The sequence below is a fragment of the Nematostella vectensis genome, chromosome 1, assembly GCF_932526225.1.
Source record: "Nematostella vectensis chromosome 1, jaNemVect1.1, whole genome shotgun sequence".
Classification (NCBI taxonomy): domain Eukaryota; kingdom Metazoa; phylum Cnidaria; class Anthozoa; order Actiniaria; family Edwardsiidae; genus Nematostella; species Nematostella vectensis.
In genome coordinates this window covers 9,946,487-9,965,713 of record NC_064034.1, presented here as the reverse complement: position 1 = coordinate 9,965,713, position 19,227 = coordinate 9,946,487, and the positions used below count along the sequence as shown (strand labels likewise).

Genomic DNA, 19,227 nt, shown 5'->3' with positions numbered 1-19,227 from the left:
CTTACCGTTATTATGCCTTACCCAAGACCTTCGCCCTTTAACCGTTATTATGCCTTACCCAAGACCTTCGCCCTTTTACCGTTATTATGCCTTACCCATGATCTTCGCCCTCTAACCGTTATTATGCGTTACCTAAGACCTTCGCCCTCTAACCGTTATTATGCCTAACCTAAGACCTTCGCCCTCTAACCGTTATTATGCCTTACCCAAGACCTTCGCCCTCTAACCGTTATTATGCCTTACCCATGACCTTCGCCCTCTAACCGTTATTATGCCTTACCCAAGACCTTCGCCCTCTAACCGTTATTATGCGTTACGCAAGACCTTCGCCCTCTAACCGTTATTATGCCTTACCCAAGACCTTCGCCCTCTAACCGTTATTATGCCTCACCTAAGACCTTCGCCCTCTAACCGTTATTATGCGTTACCTAAGACCTTCGCCCTCTAACCATTATGATGCGTTACCCAAGATCTTCGCCCTCTAACCGTTATAATGCCTCACCTAAGACCTTCGCCCTCTAACCGTTATTATGCGTTACCCATGACCTTCGCCCTTTAACCGTTATTATGCCTTACCCATGACCTTCGCCCTCTAACCGTTATTATGCCTTACCCAAGACCTTCTCCCTTTAACCGTTATTATGCCTTACCCAAGACCTTCGCCCTTTTACCGTTATTATGCCTTACCCATGACCTTCGCCCTCTAACCGTTATTATGCGTTACCTAAGACCTTCGCCCTCTAACCGTTATTATGCCTAGCCCAAGATCTTCGCCCTCTAACCGTTATTATGCCTTACCCAAGACCTTCGTCCTCTAACCGTTATTATGCCTTACCGAAGACCTTCGCCCTCTAACCGTTATTATGCCTTACCCAAGACCTTCGCCCTCTAACCGTTATTATGCGTTACCCAAGACCTTCGCCCTCTGACCGTTAATATACCTTACCCAAGACCTTTGCCCTCTAACCGTTTATATGCCTTACCCAAGACCTCCGCCTTCTAGCCATTATTATGCCTTTTCAGTTACCGAGGTGCGTGGTGCGTCAAACATCGTAATCACTACCAGTGGCTCCGTGTCGACTTCGGTCGTCTGACCAAGGTTACTAGGATAGACACTCAAGGGCGACAGGACTACGGACAATGGGTCACGCAATACAACGTGTACTCTAGCAGCGACGCGGTTCATTGGTCGATATACAGGTCACGCAGCGCCGATAAGGTAACGCGAGAATAGGCGCTGAATGAAGTTAAAAGAATATGAAAAAGAAACGCTCCTTACTTGTGAATTTAAACATAGTCCTATTATTCTGGTATCTGCGCGAATTGTTTGAGTCGTGTCAAATGGTTATATCCTTGTTCTCTCGTAAACCCGGGCTTTTTTTACCCTCGGTTGTCATAGGAGGAATATAACGGCTTGTTTTACTTGTTATAGATGTTCAGAGGAAATAACGACCAACACTCTATTAAAACCAACGCGCTCAGTCCACCGGTCATTGCACGTTACCTGAAGATCGTTCCACGCGGCTGGCATGGCAGCATCTGTATGCGAGTAGAGTTCTACGGTTGCCGAGCTGGTAAGATATGTCAGTGTTGATGTCTTGCATCAGGAAGTGCTTGCGACACGCGTTCTATCCTCTACACTTTATGCACACCAGAAAGGATTAGGCGTTTTGTCATCTAAATTGGTCGCTTTAAGATATTAAAGTCATTATTACTTAGGCTTATCCGGGTATAATTCGGATACACGCGCGAATAAGAGTTTTGCAACCTTTTCTCGTGTTCTTAATTACGTCCCAAAGAAACGTGTTTTGCTCAATTTTCCCTGCCTTTTCAGTATTTTTGTTGTTTATCAATGAGCTGTTCCCTCAACAGATCGCTGCGCCGCCCCACTTGGAGTTCAAGACTACCGCATCAGAAAGTCTATGTTTACCGCCTCCTCCCTTTACAATCGTTATTACGGTCCGTGGAGCGTCAAGCTACAGGATCGCAACCACGGAGAATACCGTGGAGGATGGCTTTCCAAGGCCAACAACAAGAAGCAATGGTTGCAAATAGATATCGGCGCTGTTAGTCGAGTGTCCATGATCGCTATTCAAGGTTAGATTTATTTCCTACTCCTTTGGATGATATATTTTGTTATCTCTGTGTTATTAGGATCAGAGTTCAGATTCCATCTACAACACTTCCCTGATTCTAACAGCAGCCGTTGCTTCTCTTTTGACGATGAAAAGCTGAAGTGATTACATACAAAATGGCTTACTGATATGAATTCGAAATCAGGGAAGACACATTTCTGTGCGGCCCCTGGTGTGGTTCCAGTCATTTTGAGCTCAGTTGTCGGACATTTAAAAACGGAAACAGACAAGAACTGGGACAATCTTTTACTTTATGATGGTTAGCAGCGCCAGCCACTCGTGGGATCTGTCATGTGATTTGGGCGCTTGTAGGCCTCAGGCAGTCCGAGTGAAACGCCCAAACATCTGCAGTTACGAAGACCTTATTTCAATAGTTAAAATGCTCCTAGATCTCTGCATTGTTCTTAAAGGAAGTTGTTATTGTATAAAAAGTTTGTCATGATTTCCACATTGGAGAGGCCCTTCCATATCTGAAATGCCACCCAAACCGTCGACAATGTTAGTCGAAATGTTTAATGGCATTCCGTGATTCCCCTGTTTTTTAGGCCGTTATGACGCAAATAACTGGGTCAAATCATTCACTGTCTCGTACGCCACTGACAGCAAGAAAGGTATCAAGTTTATTCCTGTCAGAGCCGGACGCCGCACCAGATTGTTCCAGGGTAATATGGAAAGGTACCGCGTCAACGTGCACCGATTCCTGCCCTCCATCAAGGCTCGTTACGTGCGCATTCACCCATGGACTTGGCAAGGTCACATTGCGATGAGGGTTGAGCTCTATGGATGTAGACTAGGTAAGCATATATAGCTAACCCAGTAATTTACATTCAAACATCGTCTGATTGTTGAGCCTTACGAGGGTAGACTAGGTAAGCATTGATAGCAAACCCATTCAATTGCATTCACACGTCATCTCAGTGTTAAGCCTTAGGAGGGTAGACTAGCTAAGCAGTGTTAGCAAACCCATTCAATTGTATTCACACGTCGTCCCAGTGTTGAGCCTTACAAGGGTAGACTAGGTAAGCATTGATAGCAAACCCATTAATTAACATTCAAACATCGTCTGATTGTTGAGCCTTACGAGGGTAGGCTAGTTAAGCATAGATAGGAAACCCATTAATTTACATTCAAACATCGTCTGATTGTTGAGCCTTACGAATGTACCAAGGTAAGCATAAATATCAAACCCATTCTATAACATTTACAAATCGGTTGACCCTCTAAGATTTAGTATCGATTGCGTATACACTTCTACGATACTGGAGGTATACGTTGCTTGAAAATCAGAGAAGCTGGTGTGGATTTTACGAGGGGGTATGATGCCTGGGGTGTGGCAAAAGGTGGAGAAATGGACTTTCTCAAGTTCTGACATTAAACAGCAATAGCCAATCATCTAGTGTCAGTGAGTGATTAAGTCGTGATAAATGATTTGTGTCGGTACAGCGCACATGTGTAACCGTCCAATGGGAATGAAATCCAGACGGATCAAGTCCTCACAAATCACCGCTTCCTCAAGCTATAACGCGAACCACAAACCCAGTCTTGCACGCCTGCACCTCGCCAGAAATGGTCGCTTTACAGGAGGCTGGGCCGCAGCTGTCAACAACTACCACCAGTGGCTGCAAGTTGACTTTAAAAAACCGTCCCGTATAGTGAGGGTGTCGACGCAAGGCCGTCAGGACATCGATCAGTGGGTTACCCAGTACTATGTGCAATCCAGCGTGGACTTGGTGCACTTTGTGGACTATATGGAAAAAAGCGCTAAAAAGGTATGCCGCGGAGCCCCGCAATTAGGGAAGATAAGTAAGCACATTTCTGGGCCACGAATGGGAACCGGACGTTTAACGTTTTTTTCCTTCTTTGTAAAGGTTTTGCTCCAACCCAATTAAAGAAGACGTATCTGTATACCACTTATACCACGCAGTCTTACATACAGTCCAGACCTGGGACTCTCTTTGCGCTCGACATTCAGGCTCGCGAGCCTGAATGTCGAGCGCAAAGAGAGTCCCAGGTCTGGACTATCTTACATATAACCTGCTGGCGGCGCGATCGCGTTTAACAAAAACATGCCGTCGTCCAGAATCGTGTTTGCCCAAGTTCCCTAATATGGAAGCAAGCTCCGATAAAATTATTCTCTACACATTTTTTTTGTAAATCCTAACAGACTGTTTCTACTGTACCCATCATTTCTTAGTGAAAGGTTTTTTTGCGACATAGAAATGGGTGCGAAGAATCTTTATATTGTGACTGATATTGTGGTTATTTCTTTGCAGTATTTCACCGGTAATCGTGATAGGAATACCATCAAGAGCAATGTGTTTAATCCATCTATTCGCGCTCGCTTCGTGCGTATAGTACCTTGGAGATGGCGAAGTCACATCGCCATGCGGGTCGAGTTCTACGGTTGCCACATAAGTAAGTAACTATTGTTGTAGCTTTAATCTAGAGCAGAAAAATCACGTTTCCAAATACGCATTAACTTTGCAATCTCCTTTCAAGACGTTCGATTTTCATTTCAATTTAAAAGGTACACAGGTGGTTCATTGTGTTAGCGTGGGACCTCTCACCTCTGCTGAAACGGGTTCAATTCCCGGTCGAGACATGGATACTATCTTTTCTGTTTCTCGGTCCTGTTAAACGCGTGTTAGATAACTAGAAGTTTGTGTTCCTCAGTTCAAAGATGGGACATGAAATCTGATTGTATAAAAATCGCGGTTTGAATTTCTTTATATACAATATAAGTCAAACAATGTGTGATTTGACCAAGACATGGCCATTAACATCCCTTCGTTGGTAAGTCCCAAACTAGCGACAGAACGTTCTTTTTTAAGCCATTATAGATTCAATTGCAAGCAAATTCCAATTCCAAAGTAACTGAAAATATTATCTGGAAGAAAAGTTTATGAGACGTGGAGTGTATGTTTCAGATGAGATGTAAGCCATCTTCAGATTAAACATACACGGATTAAAATGTTTTTTATATGAAGGTTCATCGTTTGTTTTTGTTCTTGAAAGGTTTGTTGAAAGCCCGGGAAGTCTGAAAGCGTTGGGACCCTGTATTGTTATTATATAGGAGGCACGATCTAAAATGTGATCTGTTACGTGACAGAACTATACTGATCGCACTACGATACCTTAACAGTATTTTCTTCCTCCTAAGGTGCGTGTTTGCTACCTCTTGGTTTGCAAGACCGACGGATTCCGTTGGGTAACCTGCAAGCTACAACTCCTTTCCGGTCAACGGCCTATTCCCCTGACCGCGCTCGACTCAATACCTTGAACCGCGCAGGTCGCGTGGGAGGCTGGGTACCAAAGCATCAGAACACCCACCAGTACCTACAGATAGACATGGGCAAGATGGCGACCGTGACGGGAATAGCAACACAGAGTCGATACAATGCCAACGAGTGGGTCAAGACTTATGTGCTTTCTTACAGCAAGGACGGGACGAAGTTTAGATACTTCCACTCCTACAATGGGCTTAAGGTGAGAGTAATGTTCAAGGTGAAATGAATGTTCAAGATTAGATGAATGTTCAAGGTGAGATGAATTCTTGAGATGAGATGAATGTTCAAGGTGAGATGAATGCTTAAGGTGAGATGAATGTTCAAGGTGAGATGAATGTTCAAGGTGAAATGAATGTTCAAGGTGAAATGAATGTTCAAGGTGAGGTGAATGTTCAAGGTGAGATGAATGTTCAAAGTAAGATGAATGTTCAAGGTGAGGTGAATGCTTAAGGTGAGAAAAATATGCAGAATGTTTTAGGTGAGACGAATGTTCATGGTGAGTTGAATTTTAAAGGTTCTCTGGACAGTTCGAGAACAAGATATCTTAAGTAGCAATAACTTAGTCTAAGTATTAAAGTATAAAAAAAGATGGGTAATGAAATGAATTTTTTTCTGGACAGGGGCTTGTTTAAGTGATTATTATGATAAGTCATAAGCTTTGTCCCGGTAATGGTCAGTCTAGATTCTGTTTCTTGGATAAAGTTCAAATGTAGAATCTGTTTTGAGCCTTTATAAGCAGTATAAAGACAAATGCGATTATACGCATGTCAATCGCAATTTCACCAGACATTTTCCCTATTTTAAAGCAATGTCAGGCAAATTGGAAACATGACACATTGTTGAATGGATATGGTTTCAACCTATTATATCTACTTTGCAGTTGTTCCGAGGAAACTTCGATTACTTCCACACCGTCACAAATAGGATCACACCAAACATCAAGGCGCGCTATATCCGAATACATCCGCGCACGTGGTATCGCTATATCGGGCTTCGAGTCGAGCTCTACGGATGCAGACAAGGAGGTGGGGCATCATTATAAGGATGACTTTGATAATAATATCGATAGTTTTGATGATTGATGATGATAATGATCGTGATGATGATGATGATAATGCATTCAGCCACTTCTTTGCTACTGTTTACATTTGAAAATAAAACCGACTACTTTCAATATTGAGGGCTATTTGTTAGAAAACCTTCACGGTTTAAATGCTACCCTCCAAAAATAAAGATTATTGTATTTTATTGTCAAATATAAAATAAAATTCCGCAATCGAAGTCCGATACTTTGGTAACAAGTTACTTCCTTTAGTAAGCCGATGAAAATGATGCATTGCATGACTCAGTATTGGGCGTGAGCATGTACTTTTTCCTTCAGAGAACTACTGCGCCAAACCCCTCGGCTTCCAGCGCGGCAAGAGGACCAATCTCCGACTTTCCGCGTCCTCATATAACGGCAAAAGTTTTGCACCACCGCAGGCGCGTCTGCTGAACATACGAACAGGGCGCAGTTACGGCGTCTGGATGCCAAAGGTTCATAACCACAATCAGTGGCTTCAGATTGACGTAGGTCGAACCATGAAGATATCTGGTATCGCGACCCAAGGGCGTGAGGACGCGTCTTGTTGGGTGAAGTATTACTGGCTTGAGAGCAGTCTAGATGGCGTGTTCTACAGCAGGCAGAAGGAGTGGTACAACAGTGACAAGGTTGGTGGTTACGAAACGCATTCACGGTCACGCAACGCCGCACGCAGCCCATGTATAGTAAATCAACGGATCTCTAGTAAGCTAGCGCAATAGTAATTTCGTTACCTTAGGCGGTCACGCAACGAATTGAATGTCCCAGATACGCGTCCCACCCTTTTTGTAAGATGCCGAAAAGTGACTGCGTTACCTGAGGCGGTCACACAACACATTAAAAGAAAACTCACAGACGCAACCGCTGCCTCACTCGGTGATATTGACCAATTAGAGATTGCGTTACACTATGCGGTTTAATCAATCTCATCGACTTCATTTCTCTTTGTACAGATTATCTATGCTAACTGGGATCGTAAGAGCGTGCACACACATGCGTTTGTGCCCCCTCTATATGCACGCTACATCCGTATCAAGCCGAGGGCGTGGTATTCGCGAATCGCTATGCGCGTGGAGCTCTACGGATGCAAGTGGGGTAAGAATCACCGTACGGTCAAGTCAGGACAAGATTTTGAATTCTCTAAATATTACAGTAGACACCAGTTCAGTTTACCGAGGTGATTCAGGTTTAAGGATTTTTCAGGATTTAATATGCTCTATTACTCACTATCAACAGTTAAACGATTATTTTTGTTACATAATAGACCTAATCTTTATTTTATCCTTAAACTTAACCCCTTTTGCAGATCGCTGTGACATGCCCCTGGGACTCCAGAGTTTCAAGGTACCAAAACACCGCTTCCGGGCGTCTAGTTACTATGGTTCTGCGTGTGGTCCTTGGAAAGCTCGTCTTTTCCGTGACAGTGCATGGTGCGCAAGAAAGAATGACCGTAAACAATGGATACAGTTGGACTTTGGAACCACAGTCCTCGTCAAGCGAGTCGCAACACAAGGACGGCAGAACTCGAATCAGTGGGTCACGACTTACTACGTATCGTACAGCAAGAATGGACAAACCTTTATTCGGTACAGAGAGGGTCGTGCCACTAAGGTAATGCCATAAGCAAACGGAACAAAACAAAGGGTGAGGCTTTTTTAAAAATACCTGATGTATCTGGGCTTAAAAGGGCATTTGCAAATCACCTTGCTCACATTCTAATCTCAGTGTTTCGTTAATGGAATTCCTCGAAGCGAATCGAATAGTCTGTTTTAAGTCTGGTTACTCTCGGATATCTATGTGTCTTTACTCGCAGTGTCGCAGTGGTTCATGGGTAATGTAAAAACTCCTCATTCCTGGTCTCTAAAATTAAAGGAGACACATAACAATGTAAATAAAAATTCTACAGCTTTGAGAACCTTGATTTGTTTATCATTACATATATTTTGTTTGCTCATTTATTTGGTATCCTTGAATGCACCGCAGACTGGAACACAGATTTTCAAGTTCAAACTTTTTTTAAAATAAGTGTAGACTGCACAAGCCAAAATGATGCTGGTCAAGAAATGACTACTCTCGTGCATGTCCTGTCCGAATTCACAAGCCAGTTACATGGCATAGTTCCTCTGAAGCCTCACGGTGTGTTTAATATTTCAATTATAGATCTTCCAAGGCAATTATGACCGCTATATTACTGTCACGCACACTTTCAAAAGACCGCTGACCGGCCGATATTTCCGTGTTCACCCTGTCACGTGGTACAGCCATATCTCCATGAGACTCGAGTTCTACGGTTGCATCACGGGTAAGCCTTACTTCTCGGAATTCTCACTATTAACTCTATGGTCAAAAGAAATCTAAACACAACATTTTTACAGAAAAAAAGCGAATAAGAACCTTATATTTCTCAAAGCAAAACAACAAGACAACATGATACTATGCAAGGAAAATTCTTTATTATAATGTACTGGTCGCTGTTTATTAACCCTGTATATTAAGCTAATTTTGATAAGCATCCTTTATATCAACCCCTGGAGGCAAGATTGAACGGAAACTAGGTTCTGTTACGCGTTTTTCCTAGTCCCGTTTTATTTAGTTATTTACTATTGAAGGATCGTCAAATTCTCTGCTTTTTCCATACGATACTTCATATGTGTCCATACATTTTTTTCTAGCTCGCTCGGTCATTAGGCATAACATACCATATTTGGGAGTTCGCTTCAATCATTTTTTCGCTTTTTTATTGCTCTAGAGCTTTGTAAGTCGAAAATTGCCACGTAAACTTGCAGGAATTCGTGTTTACCATGATTTTGCTGCCAGCCATCTTGGAAATGGAGCCTAGTCCCTAGCGTTTCAGAATATCACAGGTCTCCCGCTCGCTCGCCCCAGGATTTTTAGACCATTCCGAAAAACGACATCCATTGATTAATATGCTCTGCTTTTCCATGACTGCAACCCCCCCCCCCCCCCCCTCTACCTTAGCAAATCCTGGAGGGTGGTTAACCGTAACTTTTGTAACGGTACATTTTGTCCTATTTCATCTGCACGTTCCTCATTCCTAAATGCCAGGTAAACTGTGTAACCGGCCTCTTGGCATGAAGAGTGGGCGTATTAGATCCACCATGCTGATGGCATCATCCAGCTGGGACCGCAACCACGGACCGGCACGGGCCCGACTCAACCTCGCCAGGCAGGGAGGCCGCGTGGGGGCCTGGGTTCCACGTCAGTACGATCGTTATCAGTGGCTCCAGGTATGTCAAGTAGAGCTTAAAGTCCATAGGTCTGACTGGCTTGACAAATGTTGTTTTGTTTTTGTTTTTGATATTCAAACTTTGCATCATTTTACATAATACAACTTTCCCTGTATTATTTGAAACATTAAAACTATAACTGAGCTGTTTTAGCTATAGGATGGATTGAAATGCATCGTGATTCAAGCGGATTTTATACGCTTACTGAGACGAAAATCTCATTCACACAGGTTTCATAGCCTTCGAAAACGCGCGTAACGCTAGTTGGATCGACGGACTTTAAATCGTAAACTTGATAAAATTCACTTGTTCATTTTTTTGCTTGAGTTACGATCAGAATGGGGCTCTGTGAAACCTATAAAACTCGAACTCTTTAGCAAGGCCGTGCCTCTTGGTCACATGCTTGACATCATTTTCATAATGTAGATAAGAAACGAACAAGCTTTAACCATAGAATTAACAGAATTAGAATTTAACACGTCTTTGTGCATACGCTTTTTAGTATACCATAAGATGCAATGAGATCGAAAAAAATCCACTTTCTCTTTTTTCATGAAGCTTAATTCTAGTAAGTTATTATTATTCTTCGGCTCCTAGATTGATATCGGTGGTCCTGCTAAGATAATCAAGATTTCGACACAAGGGCGTCAGGATAGTGATCAGTGGATCACAATGTATTACTTGACTTCTTCTGTTGATGGCGCCAACTTCGCCGAGTACGAGGGAGAACATAGCACAAGAAAGGTGAGCTTAACAAAGCATGTTTCCATGTAAGTTCTAACAACACACTCTTTCCTTAATTCCAACTCTTCAAGTAAATAAAAAATCATCACATCATAAAGTGAATCTTCGATGGATTTTGTAGAAACGTTTTATTTTTTTCTCCTCGCTCGATGGTAAAAATAATTCTTCCGTGCTGTTCGAGCCTGAGCTCTGTTTACTGGCAAGACAAAAAAGAGGCAGGTTTGCTATTAATTGGAGTAGAATCTATTTTTTGGATGTTATTCGGTTATTGGTAAAATTTTACTCGAGCACTCATGAGAATCAAATCTGATTGTTCGCTTTGTCTTAAGTATTTCAAAGGCAACAGGGACCGAAACAGCATCGTACAACACCGATTCTTCCCGCGTATTTTCGCTCGTTTCGTCCGCTTCCATCCGTGGAGTTGGCGGTCTGCTCCTGCCGTGCGGCTAGAGTTGTACGGATGCCTAACAGGTAACCCACTATTTCAATTTTAATTCGGTTAACGCGACTCGCGTCTATCCAAAGGGGCTGCCCCTCCCCCCCAAAAAAAATCTTCCATTCTCATCTATACAATCATTTTTAATACTAATGAAAGCAAAGCGGTAAATTCTGAGTTCATGTTTATAGTATGTTAAATCAAAACCGATCGCAGAATAACTGAGATTAACCGAAGAAAGAAGTTCGAAAAAAGTGATTGTAAAAAAAAAAAATGTGGGGCCCTTCATAAATATGCTGTGATAAAAAAATAGGGTCTCAGGGGTCACGCCTATGAAACATAACGATATTCCGTTGGGGCCCAATATTTAGGCCCTAAAGCTAAAGCTAGGGTTTAGCGTGTTTTTCTTTTTATGTTCTGAATCTTTTCTCTCCTGTAGATCGTTGTACCATGCCTATGGGTCTAATGACCGACAGAAGATTAACTAACGGACAAATAACAGCAAAGTCGTCCTACAACCATGGGCTAGCACCGTGGAAGGGCCGTTTGAACTACCAACCTTCCTGGAGCGCAAGAACGAACAACCAAAACCAATGGTTTCAGGTAACCTATGCTGGACCATGACTAGGTTGTTTTAGGTGATCTATGCCGGGCCAAAACTACAATGTTTCAGGTAACCCTTACTGGGCCGTAACCAGTGGTTAAAGCTAAGGTATACCGGGCCGTAACCAATGGTTTCAGGTAACCTATACCGGGTCATAACTAGGTTGTTTCAGTAATCTATACCGGGCCGTAACCAATGGTTTCAGGTAACCTATACCGGGCCGAAACCAGTTGTTTCAGGTAAGCTATACTGGGCTGTAACCAATGGTTTTAGGTAACCTATACCGGGCCGTAACCAACGATTTCAGGTTACCTATTTTTGCCGTATTTTCTAGTAATAAACAGACAACAAAAGGTGCAGTTGTTTCAGGCAACCTAGGTTAGGTTGACAGTTAATTAGGAAAAATTGTATGCCAGCTAGACAGAATAGTTGAACTATGGCTCTTCTGATGTTGATCGGGTGGTCGTTTCCAGGGTAGAGCCACACAAGCGAGGAATTAGTGATTAAGTGGGTAATAACACCACCACTAGTTTCTATCATGTTTGAGCTACCATAGTAAAACGAACCATGCGAATCGGAAAAGAATAAAAATAGTTATGCCTCCATCGTCTAATAATGATCATGTCTCTTTCATGTAGGTTAATTTCGTGGAGCTTGCGCGCATTAGCGGTGTGTGCACTCAGGGACGATATAACGCAAACCAGTGGGTTAAACAGTATAAAATCAAATATGGCCTAGATGGGTATCGCTTTACAACCGTTAAGAGTGGCAAACGCGACAAGGTATGCATTATGTTTCACGCCCAGCCACGTACATTCGGCGAAGACAGTTAATGCACCAAATAAGCTTGCACGTGTCTCAAACACGTACACATAAAGCCATATTTTTGCTCAACCATATGCACGTACAATAATATACACGTACAACCAAATGTACGTACAATAATATACACATGCAACTATATGTACGTACACTAATATACACGTACAACCATATGTACGTACAATAATATACACGTACAACCAAATGTACGTACAATAATATACACGTACAACCATATGCACGTACAATAATATACACATGCAACTATATGTACGTACACTAATATACACGTACAACCATATGTACGTACAATAATATACACGTACAACCAAATGTACGTACAATAATATACACGTACAACCATATGCACGTACAATAATATACACATGCAACTATATGTACGTACAATAATATACACGTACAACCATATGTACGTACAATAATATACACGTACAACCAAATGTACGTACAATAATATACACGTACAACCATATGCACGTACAATAATATACACGTACAACTATATGTACGTACAATAATATACACGTACAACTATATGTACGAACAATAATATACACGTACAGTCATATGCACGTACAGCTAAATGTTCGTAAAATAGTGTACACGTACAACTAAATGCACGTGATAAGAAGAGCAGCAGTGCTTTACGTACCATATGTACGTAAAATTATGTACACGTTCAATCTCGTACACGTACAGCCAAATACACGTAAAATGAAATAACTATATCCACGCGATTAGAAAGATCCTATTTACTTTACCCTTGTTTTGTAAGGTTTTCTCCGGTAACAGCGACAGGAACACAATAATCTGCCATAAGATGCCGAAACGCTTCAATGCGGTCTACGTCCGTATTAACCCACAAAGTTGGTATGGCTGGATTTCTTTGAGAGCTGAGTTCTACGGATGCGCAGGTACAGATTTAGAGACATTTCTTACACAACTTCTGGCCCTTGCAGTTTTTTTACTAGATAAGTTTGTGTTCTTTAGCAGCTGTTTACTTCAAACTTGTAGAATAAGAGTGTCATTTTTATACTTTTCGCGTATTTCCTTCATAGAACGTGCTTGTAATAACGCATTGGGAATGGAGAATGGTCGTTTGAAGAATGGAAGAATAACGGCCTCTTCAATGATGAACAAGAATTACCCGGCATTTAAGGGACGACTGAACAAAGCCAAGAGCTGGTGTGCTCGTCACCACAACTACAACCAGTGGTTCCAGGTAAACTGGGCAAACTACAATCTTTTGTACCGTCAATCGAATCACTTCTTTGTCATCTTTTGTACCGTCAATTGAATCACTTCTTTGTCATCTTTTGCGTCGTCAATTGAATCACTTCTTTGTCATCTTTTGTACCGTCAATTGAATCACTTCTTTGTCATCTTTTGTACCGTCAATTGAATCACTTCTTTGTCATCTTTTGTACCGTCAATCGAATCACTTCTTTGTCATCTTTTGTACCGTCAATTGAATCACTTCTTTGTCATCTTTTGTACCGTCAATCGAATCACTTCTTTGTCATCTTTTGTACCGTCAATTGAATCACTTCTTTGTCATCTTTTGTACCGTCAATCGAATCACTTCTTTGTCATCTTTTGCGTCGTCAATTGAATCACTTCTTTGTCATATTTTGCGTCGTCAATCAAATTACTCTTTTTACCATCTTTTGCGTCGTCAATCAAATTAATATTTCACCATCTTTTGTACGGTCAATCAAATTACTATTTTACCATCTTTCGCGCCATCAGTCGAATTACTATTTTGTCATATTTTGCGCCGTCAATCAAAATTCTACATCTTAATTGATTCTTGCGCGCTGACAATCAAATAGCGCCTTGGTCAATGTTTTTCCAGCAGTTTATTTTTTTCTTTCACGTAGAAAGAATTTTCCTAAGCCAAATAAAGGTGACATTGCTAAATGGTATTATGTTTTATTCAGGTTGATTTTGGCAGACCGACCAAGATCACCGAGATTGCAATTCAGGCCAAGAATGGACAGAACTGGTGGGTGCGGTCATACTACGTCAAGTACAGCAGCGACGAGATTCACTGGACCATGGATAAGAAGAAGAACAGTTGGAAGGTTAGTTGAAGTTTACGCATCCTTATAGTTCGACTACCGCGCTGTTCTCCGTTCGTGTTTTAGAGTAGCACAATGTATGTTATCACGACCTTCGCTTCAATACCCTCTATAGGTGATAAGATATTCCACGCAAGTAACCAAATAAATTCATGAATGCATTTTTCTAGTTGTATAATGGCAACCGCGACCAATATTCTACCGTGACCGAATCAATCAACCCGCCAATTCTGGCGCGCTACGTAAGGATTAACCCGCGTTCATGGTACGCCCGCATGTGTCTGAGAGCAGAGTTCTACGGTTGTGCTACAGGTGAGAAGATTGCGTTACATAATGACTACATGACATAACTACGAAATGGGCGAGTCATGCGTAGAGAAGTGTAGAAGTCCGCTGGTAAGGCCTAACATGATTGGCTAGATCACCCTCATTGTTCTATTGTATTCCCGTTCTTCGTCTGTGTTGCATCAATCCAAACCAATCCAATGAGGTGAAATCTTCCGATAGCTTCTACATGGCCCCATGCGTTACCCATAATGACTACATGACATACCTCTTTGCATACAAAATGTGCTCCATGGTATTACGTGACATTGTGTGAAGTCACATTCACATTCCCCCATTGTCAGACAAATGTGGCGGTGTTCAGGATTGGCTCAAGATATTGCGTGACAAGTATCGTGGCATTTGTCCCTTAGCAGACAAATTTGATGATGTCACTCGGCGTACAGGCATAATAACGTCACACGCACCATGATATTACGTGGCATTGTGTGACGTAGTGTCCCCTCCCATGTCAGACAAGTATGACGTGCTAATTGACGTCCAGGATGGGCGTGTCACGAGCTTCATGACATGCATGACATGTGTTCTTCAAGTGTGACATGCCATTCCATGTTCTGAATTGGCGCTTTAAGGCATGGCGTGACACTGTGTGACGTGACATTTTTCATCTTATTAGACAAGTGTGACATGCCACTCGGCGTCCAGGACGGCCGCGTCACGCGTTCCATGATGCGAGCATCCAGCTCCCTGGGTAGCTCCCACGTCTACCGTCCCTGGCGTGCCAGACTTCACGAGACCAGAGGCACCTGGACACCACGCTACCAAAACAGGCACCAGTGGCTCATGCTCGACATGGGCGTGAAGACACGCGTGAAGAGGATCGCCACACAGGGCGCCTATCACACCAACTGGTGGACCACCAGTTACACGGTGTCGTACGGTATGGATGGGTTCAAGTTCAAGTTCTATATGGAAGGACGCAAAGTTAGGGTAAGCTGTTGTGTTACAACTTGAAGGATACTATCACTCTGTTTTCGCAACTGTGTTTTCAGGCGTAAAACACACCATTGATCTATTGCTCCATTACGCATGCACAGACCACATTTCATTTCATGACAGTGAGAGTTTGCTATTTGATATTGATTTATGGATACTACGGTATTCAAGTGACTGGTTCTTTTAATCTTTTAGCGTTTCAGAGCAAACACAGAGCGTTATTACCCAGTCGTTAACCGCTTCTTCAAGCCATTTATCGCTCGTTACGTGCGTGTTAATCCAAAGACCTGGCACAGTCGCATCGCGCTCAGGGTGGAGCTCTTCGGATGTCGGTTGGGTGAGTTAGCCACACTAGCTGAATTAAACAAAAGTCACCTTTCTTATGGAGTGGGCTCGGTTAGGCGCCTATCGTACGAAGTGTGCTTCTAAAGAGCCCTTGGTAGATAGCGCATAATAAACAGGTACCCCAAATTACGAGCAACAAGAAGACTCATACTTTTTTTTTCTGCAGGTCACATTTGTAACCGTCCTTTGGGCATGCGCAACAAGCGTATCCATAACAACCAGATCACTGCGTCATCACAGTATGACAAGAATCATGCGCCTTACCTTGCGCGCCTGTTTGCTAAGAGACGTGGACGATTCATGGGTGCCTGGTCCGCCAAGGTCAACAACCGCCATCAGTGGCTACAGGTGCGTACAACTCCTGTTCTTCCTTTGCGCTAACGACGGAAGAAAATGCCTTCTCTCCTTTTGTGTGCCTAGTGCATTTTCTAAGCTAGGATTAGGGTGTCTGGGCTTTTAAGGAAGTCTTTTTTTTCTTTGAATAACTTTGGGCCATATTAAACGCTACAAATTTTCCTGCAACTTGCATGCAACGATGACGGGGTTGCAAACAAATCAATTCTACTTCTCTTGCAACTTGAAACTCATCAACAAAACATTGCCTACTGTAACATGGCCTTTCATACTGGTTGTAACAGGTTGACTTCAAGCGCCCTACCAAGATCATCCGCATCGCCACGCAAGGCCGACACGATCTTGACCAGTGGGTGACGAGGTACCGCGTACAACACAGTATGGACGCCGTGCACTTTGTCTTCTACAAGGAACGTAACAGTTTCAAGGTGAGTGATATGGCATTTGTCACCATTCAGGAGTTATCATTTATACCCAGATAACAAACCCTTACAACGGGCCGGCGTTCTGGTGTAACTGTTAAAAAGGGATGATATTAGTGCCACGGAACATTGTTACTTTAGGTTGGACGTTTTCCACAGTGAAACTTGTTGTGCACGTGATACAACTTGATATTTGAATTATTTTTTTTAGACTTAAAAGTCTTTTAAAAGTTAACTGACCTTAAAACATTTGTTTGTTCGCAGTACTTTACTGGCAATAGTGACCGACACTCGATTGTGTCACACTACCTCCATCCCAACATTCGCGGCAGATATGTACGTGTTGTCCCTTACACTTGGCGAAGCCACATCTCTATGCGCGTCGAGTTCTACGGATGCCACGTCTGTAAGTTCATTAATCACGCATTCTTAACCAAATGTTTGTCATCGTATAAATGCGAGAGCTATTTCTCTAGTATGCCTACCATATCCGGATCCGCCGTTGTCAACGCCAAACTTTGCTGATTCAGTGCCTCCTGTACTACTGAAATTGGAGGACGCCATATGTAGAGAGAAACGTTGAATTACAAACTATGGATTTGTCTGACTGTTAGGATTTCACACACAAAAAAAATTGAATCTTATTACAGTGGTACCTCTATTAAGTGGTCGCTGTCTTATGCCATGAAATGATAGTCAATCAGGCACTGTATTTAGTACCTCTGATAATCAACCATCGCTAATCAGGGGTCGCGCCCCTTGGCTCAGTCCAGGAGGTGCCCCCTCATAAAGGTACCATTGTATTTATCAGCCACTAAGGAATCACACGAATTTCTGGGTGGCAAACTCGCATGCGCTTCGGCTTTTGGCGGTTAAATAACTACTATAAAAAGCATCCAGAAACTTATTTTTATTGTAATTCATTTCGTCACCTTTTGGTATGAGTTTGCTGCTTAAAAGTTATGTGCAAGTGGCTCGTTGTTTTCCAGCCGCTTGTGCGATGCCCCTTGGTATGGAAGACTATCGCATCCCGTCTGGTGCCCTCCGTACCAATGGCGGTGACAACACCTACAACTACAACGGCGATCGCGCGCGTCTTAACGACTACACTCGCAGCGGCAAGTACGGCGGCTGGTGGACTCCACACCGCAACACCCGGCAATGGCTGCAGGTCGACCTCCAGAAGCCATCACAAATCCACGGCATCGCCACCCAAGGCAGACAGGCGTCTAACTACTGGGTCAAATCGTACTTCCTCTCCTATAGCGGCAATGGCGCACGCTTCAAGACCTATACTCTGTTCGGAAAGAATAGGGTAAGAGCGTCACTGTATATCTTTTTATTTCCCGCTCTTGTTAGACAAACGTTTGTAAGAATTTTAGAGTTTTGGTTGATCAAACCCCTACACCCTCGTTAGATAAAAAAATAAATTTCGCTGTCGATGCTCACATTTTATTGCTCCTGTTTAACGTAGGTCTTCCAAGGAAATTACGACCGTTACAACACGGTGGTTCGTCGTATATCCCCCCATATCAACTGTCGCTATCTACGTATTCACCCGCGCACCTGGCAGACGTATATCGGAATGCGCGTTGAGCTCTATGGTTGCCGGAGAGGAGGTATGCTGTAATATTCAATTACACCTACATAACTACTATAGAGAAGATCGCCGAGATAGAGGGTTGTTTATACACTGCCATATATGTTTTTATACTCTCATAATTCTTGGCGAGTCTCATCATTCCCGTGTGAAGTTTCGATTTTCCCTGCGGTCAATAAAAACTTTGCAATAGAACCATAAACTCTATAAATAAAACGACTTTGAACTGTAAAAATTTCTTACGGAAAAACTGTAATTGTTCGAAAATTGTTCTGCATACTCCATAAAACGTTTATGTTGTCAAGTACATAGTACCTTAGTGTACATAGTGCCTTTCTCTTATCAGGTTTATCTTTTCTTCTCTAGAGCGGCTCTGTGACAACGCTGTCGGAATGCAATCCGGTAGAATAAAAAACCGCCAAATTACTGCGTCATCATTCGCCAGTAGGCAATTCGCGCCACACCAGGCTCGACTGAGGCGCCACAAGTACCGTAATGGGCTTAAGTCGGCGTGGATGCCTAAGCATCACAACAACCGACAGTACCTTCAGATCGACCTTGGCCGCACCATGAGGCTTGAAGGTATTGCCACACAGGGCCGAGAGGACGCCAACCAGTGGGTCAGGCAGTTCTGGCTGTACTACAGCATGGATAAAGTTTACTTCAGTGAAGTCAGACAGTGGTTTGATAACAAGAAGGTGTGTGGATTGGTTAGGATTTAATTTTCCAAGACAATTTAAAATGATAATCGGATTTTTATACTCAG

General features: G+C 42.8%; 1 protein-coding gene across 2 annotated transcripts in view; it reads left to right on the top strand.

Annotated features, from left to right (window-relative positions):
- Positions 1-19,227, top strand: part of LOC5520309 — a 138,668-nt gene that overhangs the window by 36,353 nt on the left and 83,088 nt on the right. For both annotated transcript variants that reach the window (XM_048725767.1, XM_048725771.1), the window contains 29 exons: positions 1,024-1,219; positions 1,433-1,574; positions 1,873-2,097; positions 2,681-2,929; positions 3,579-3,904; positions 4,409-4,550; positions 5,296-5,621; positions 6,303-6,447; positions 6,804-7,132; positions 7,457-7,598; positions 7,810-8,114; positions 8,664-8,805; positions 9,570-9,751; positions 10,349-10,495; positions 10,825-10,966; positions 11,371-11,534; positions 12,174-12,317; positions 13,154-13,292; positions 13,437-13,600; positions 14,319-14,462; positions 14,630-14,771; positions 15,421-15,734; positions 15,936-16,077; positions 16,252-16,433; positions 16,724-16,867; positions 17,126-17,267; positions 17,851-18,176; positions 18,336-18,480; positions 18,828-19,159. In XM_048725767.1, coding sequence (XP_048581724.1) covers positions 1,024-1,219; positions 1,433-1,574; positions 1,873-2,097; positions 2,681-2,929; positions 3,579-3,904; positions 4,409-4,550; positions 5,296-5,621; positions 6,303-6,447; positions 6,804-7,132; positions 7,457-7,598; positions 7,810-8,114; positions 8,664-8,805; positions 9,570-9,751; positions 10,349-10,495; positions 10,825-10,966; positions 11,371-11,534; positions 12,174-12,317; positions 13,154-13,292; positions 13,437-13,600; positions 14,319-14,462; positions 14,630-14,771; positions 15,421-15,734; positions 15,936-16,077; positions 16,252-16,433; positions 16,724-16,867; positions 17,126-17,267; positions 17,851-18,176; positions 18,336-18,480; positions 18,828-19,159 — 5,764 coding nt within the window. The remainder of the gene's footprint in view (positions 1-1,023; positions 1,220-1,432; positions 1,575-1,872; positions 2,098-2,680; positions 2,930-3,578; positions 3,905-4,408; positions 4,551-5,295; positions 5,622-6,302; positions 6,448-6,803; positions 7,133-7,456; positions 7,599-7,809; positions 8,115-8,663; positions 8,806-9,569; positions 9,752-10,348; positions 10,496-10,824; positions 10,967-11,370; positions 11,535-12,173; positions 12,318-13,153; positions 13,293-13,436; positions 13,601-14,318; positions 14,463-14,629; positions 14,772-15,420; positions 15,735-15,935; positions 16,078-16,251; positions 16,434-16,723; positions 16,868-17,125; positions 17,268-17,850; positions 18,177-18,335; positions 18,481-18,827; positions 19,160-19,227) is intronic.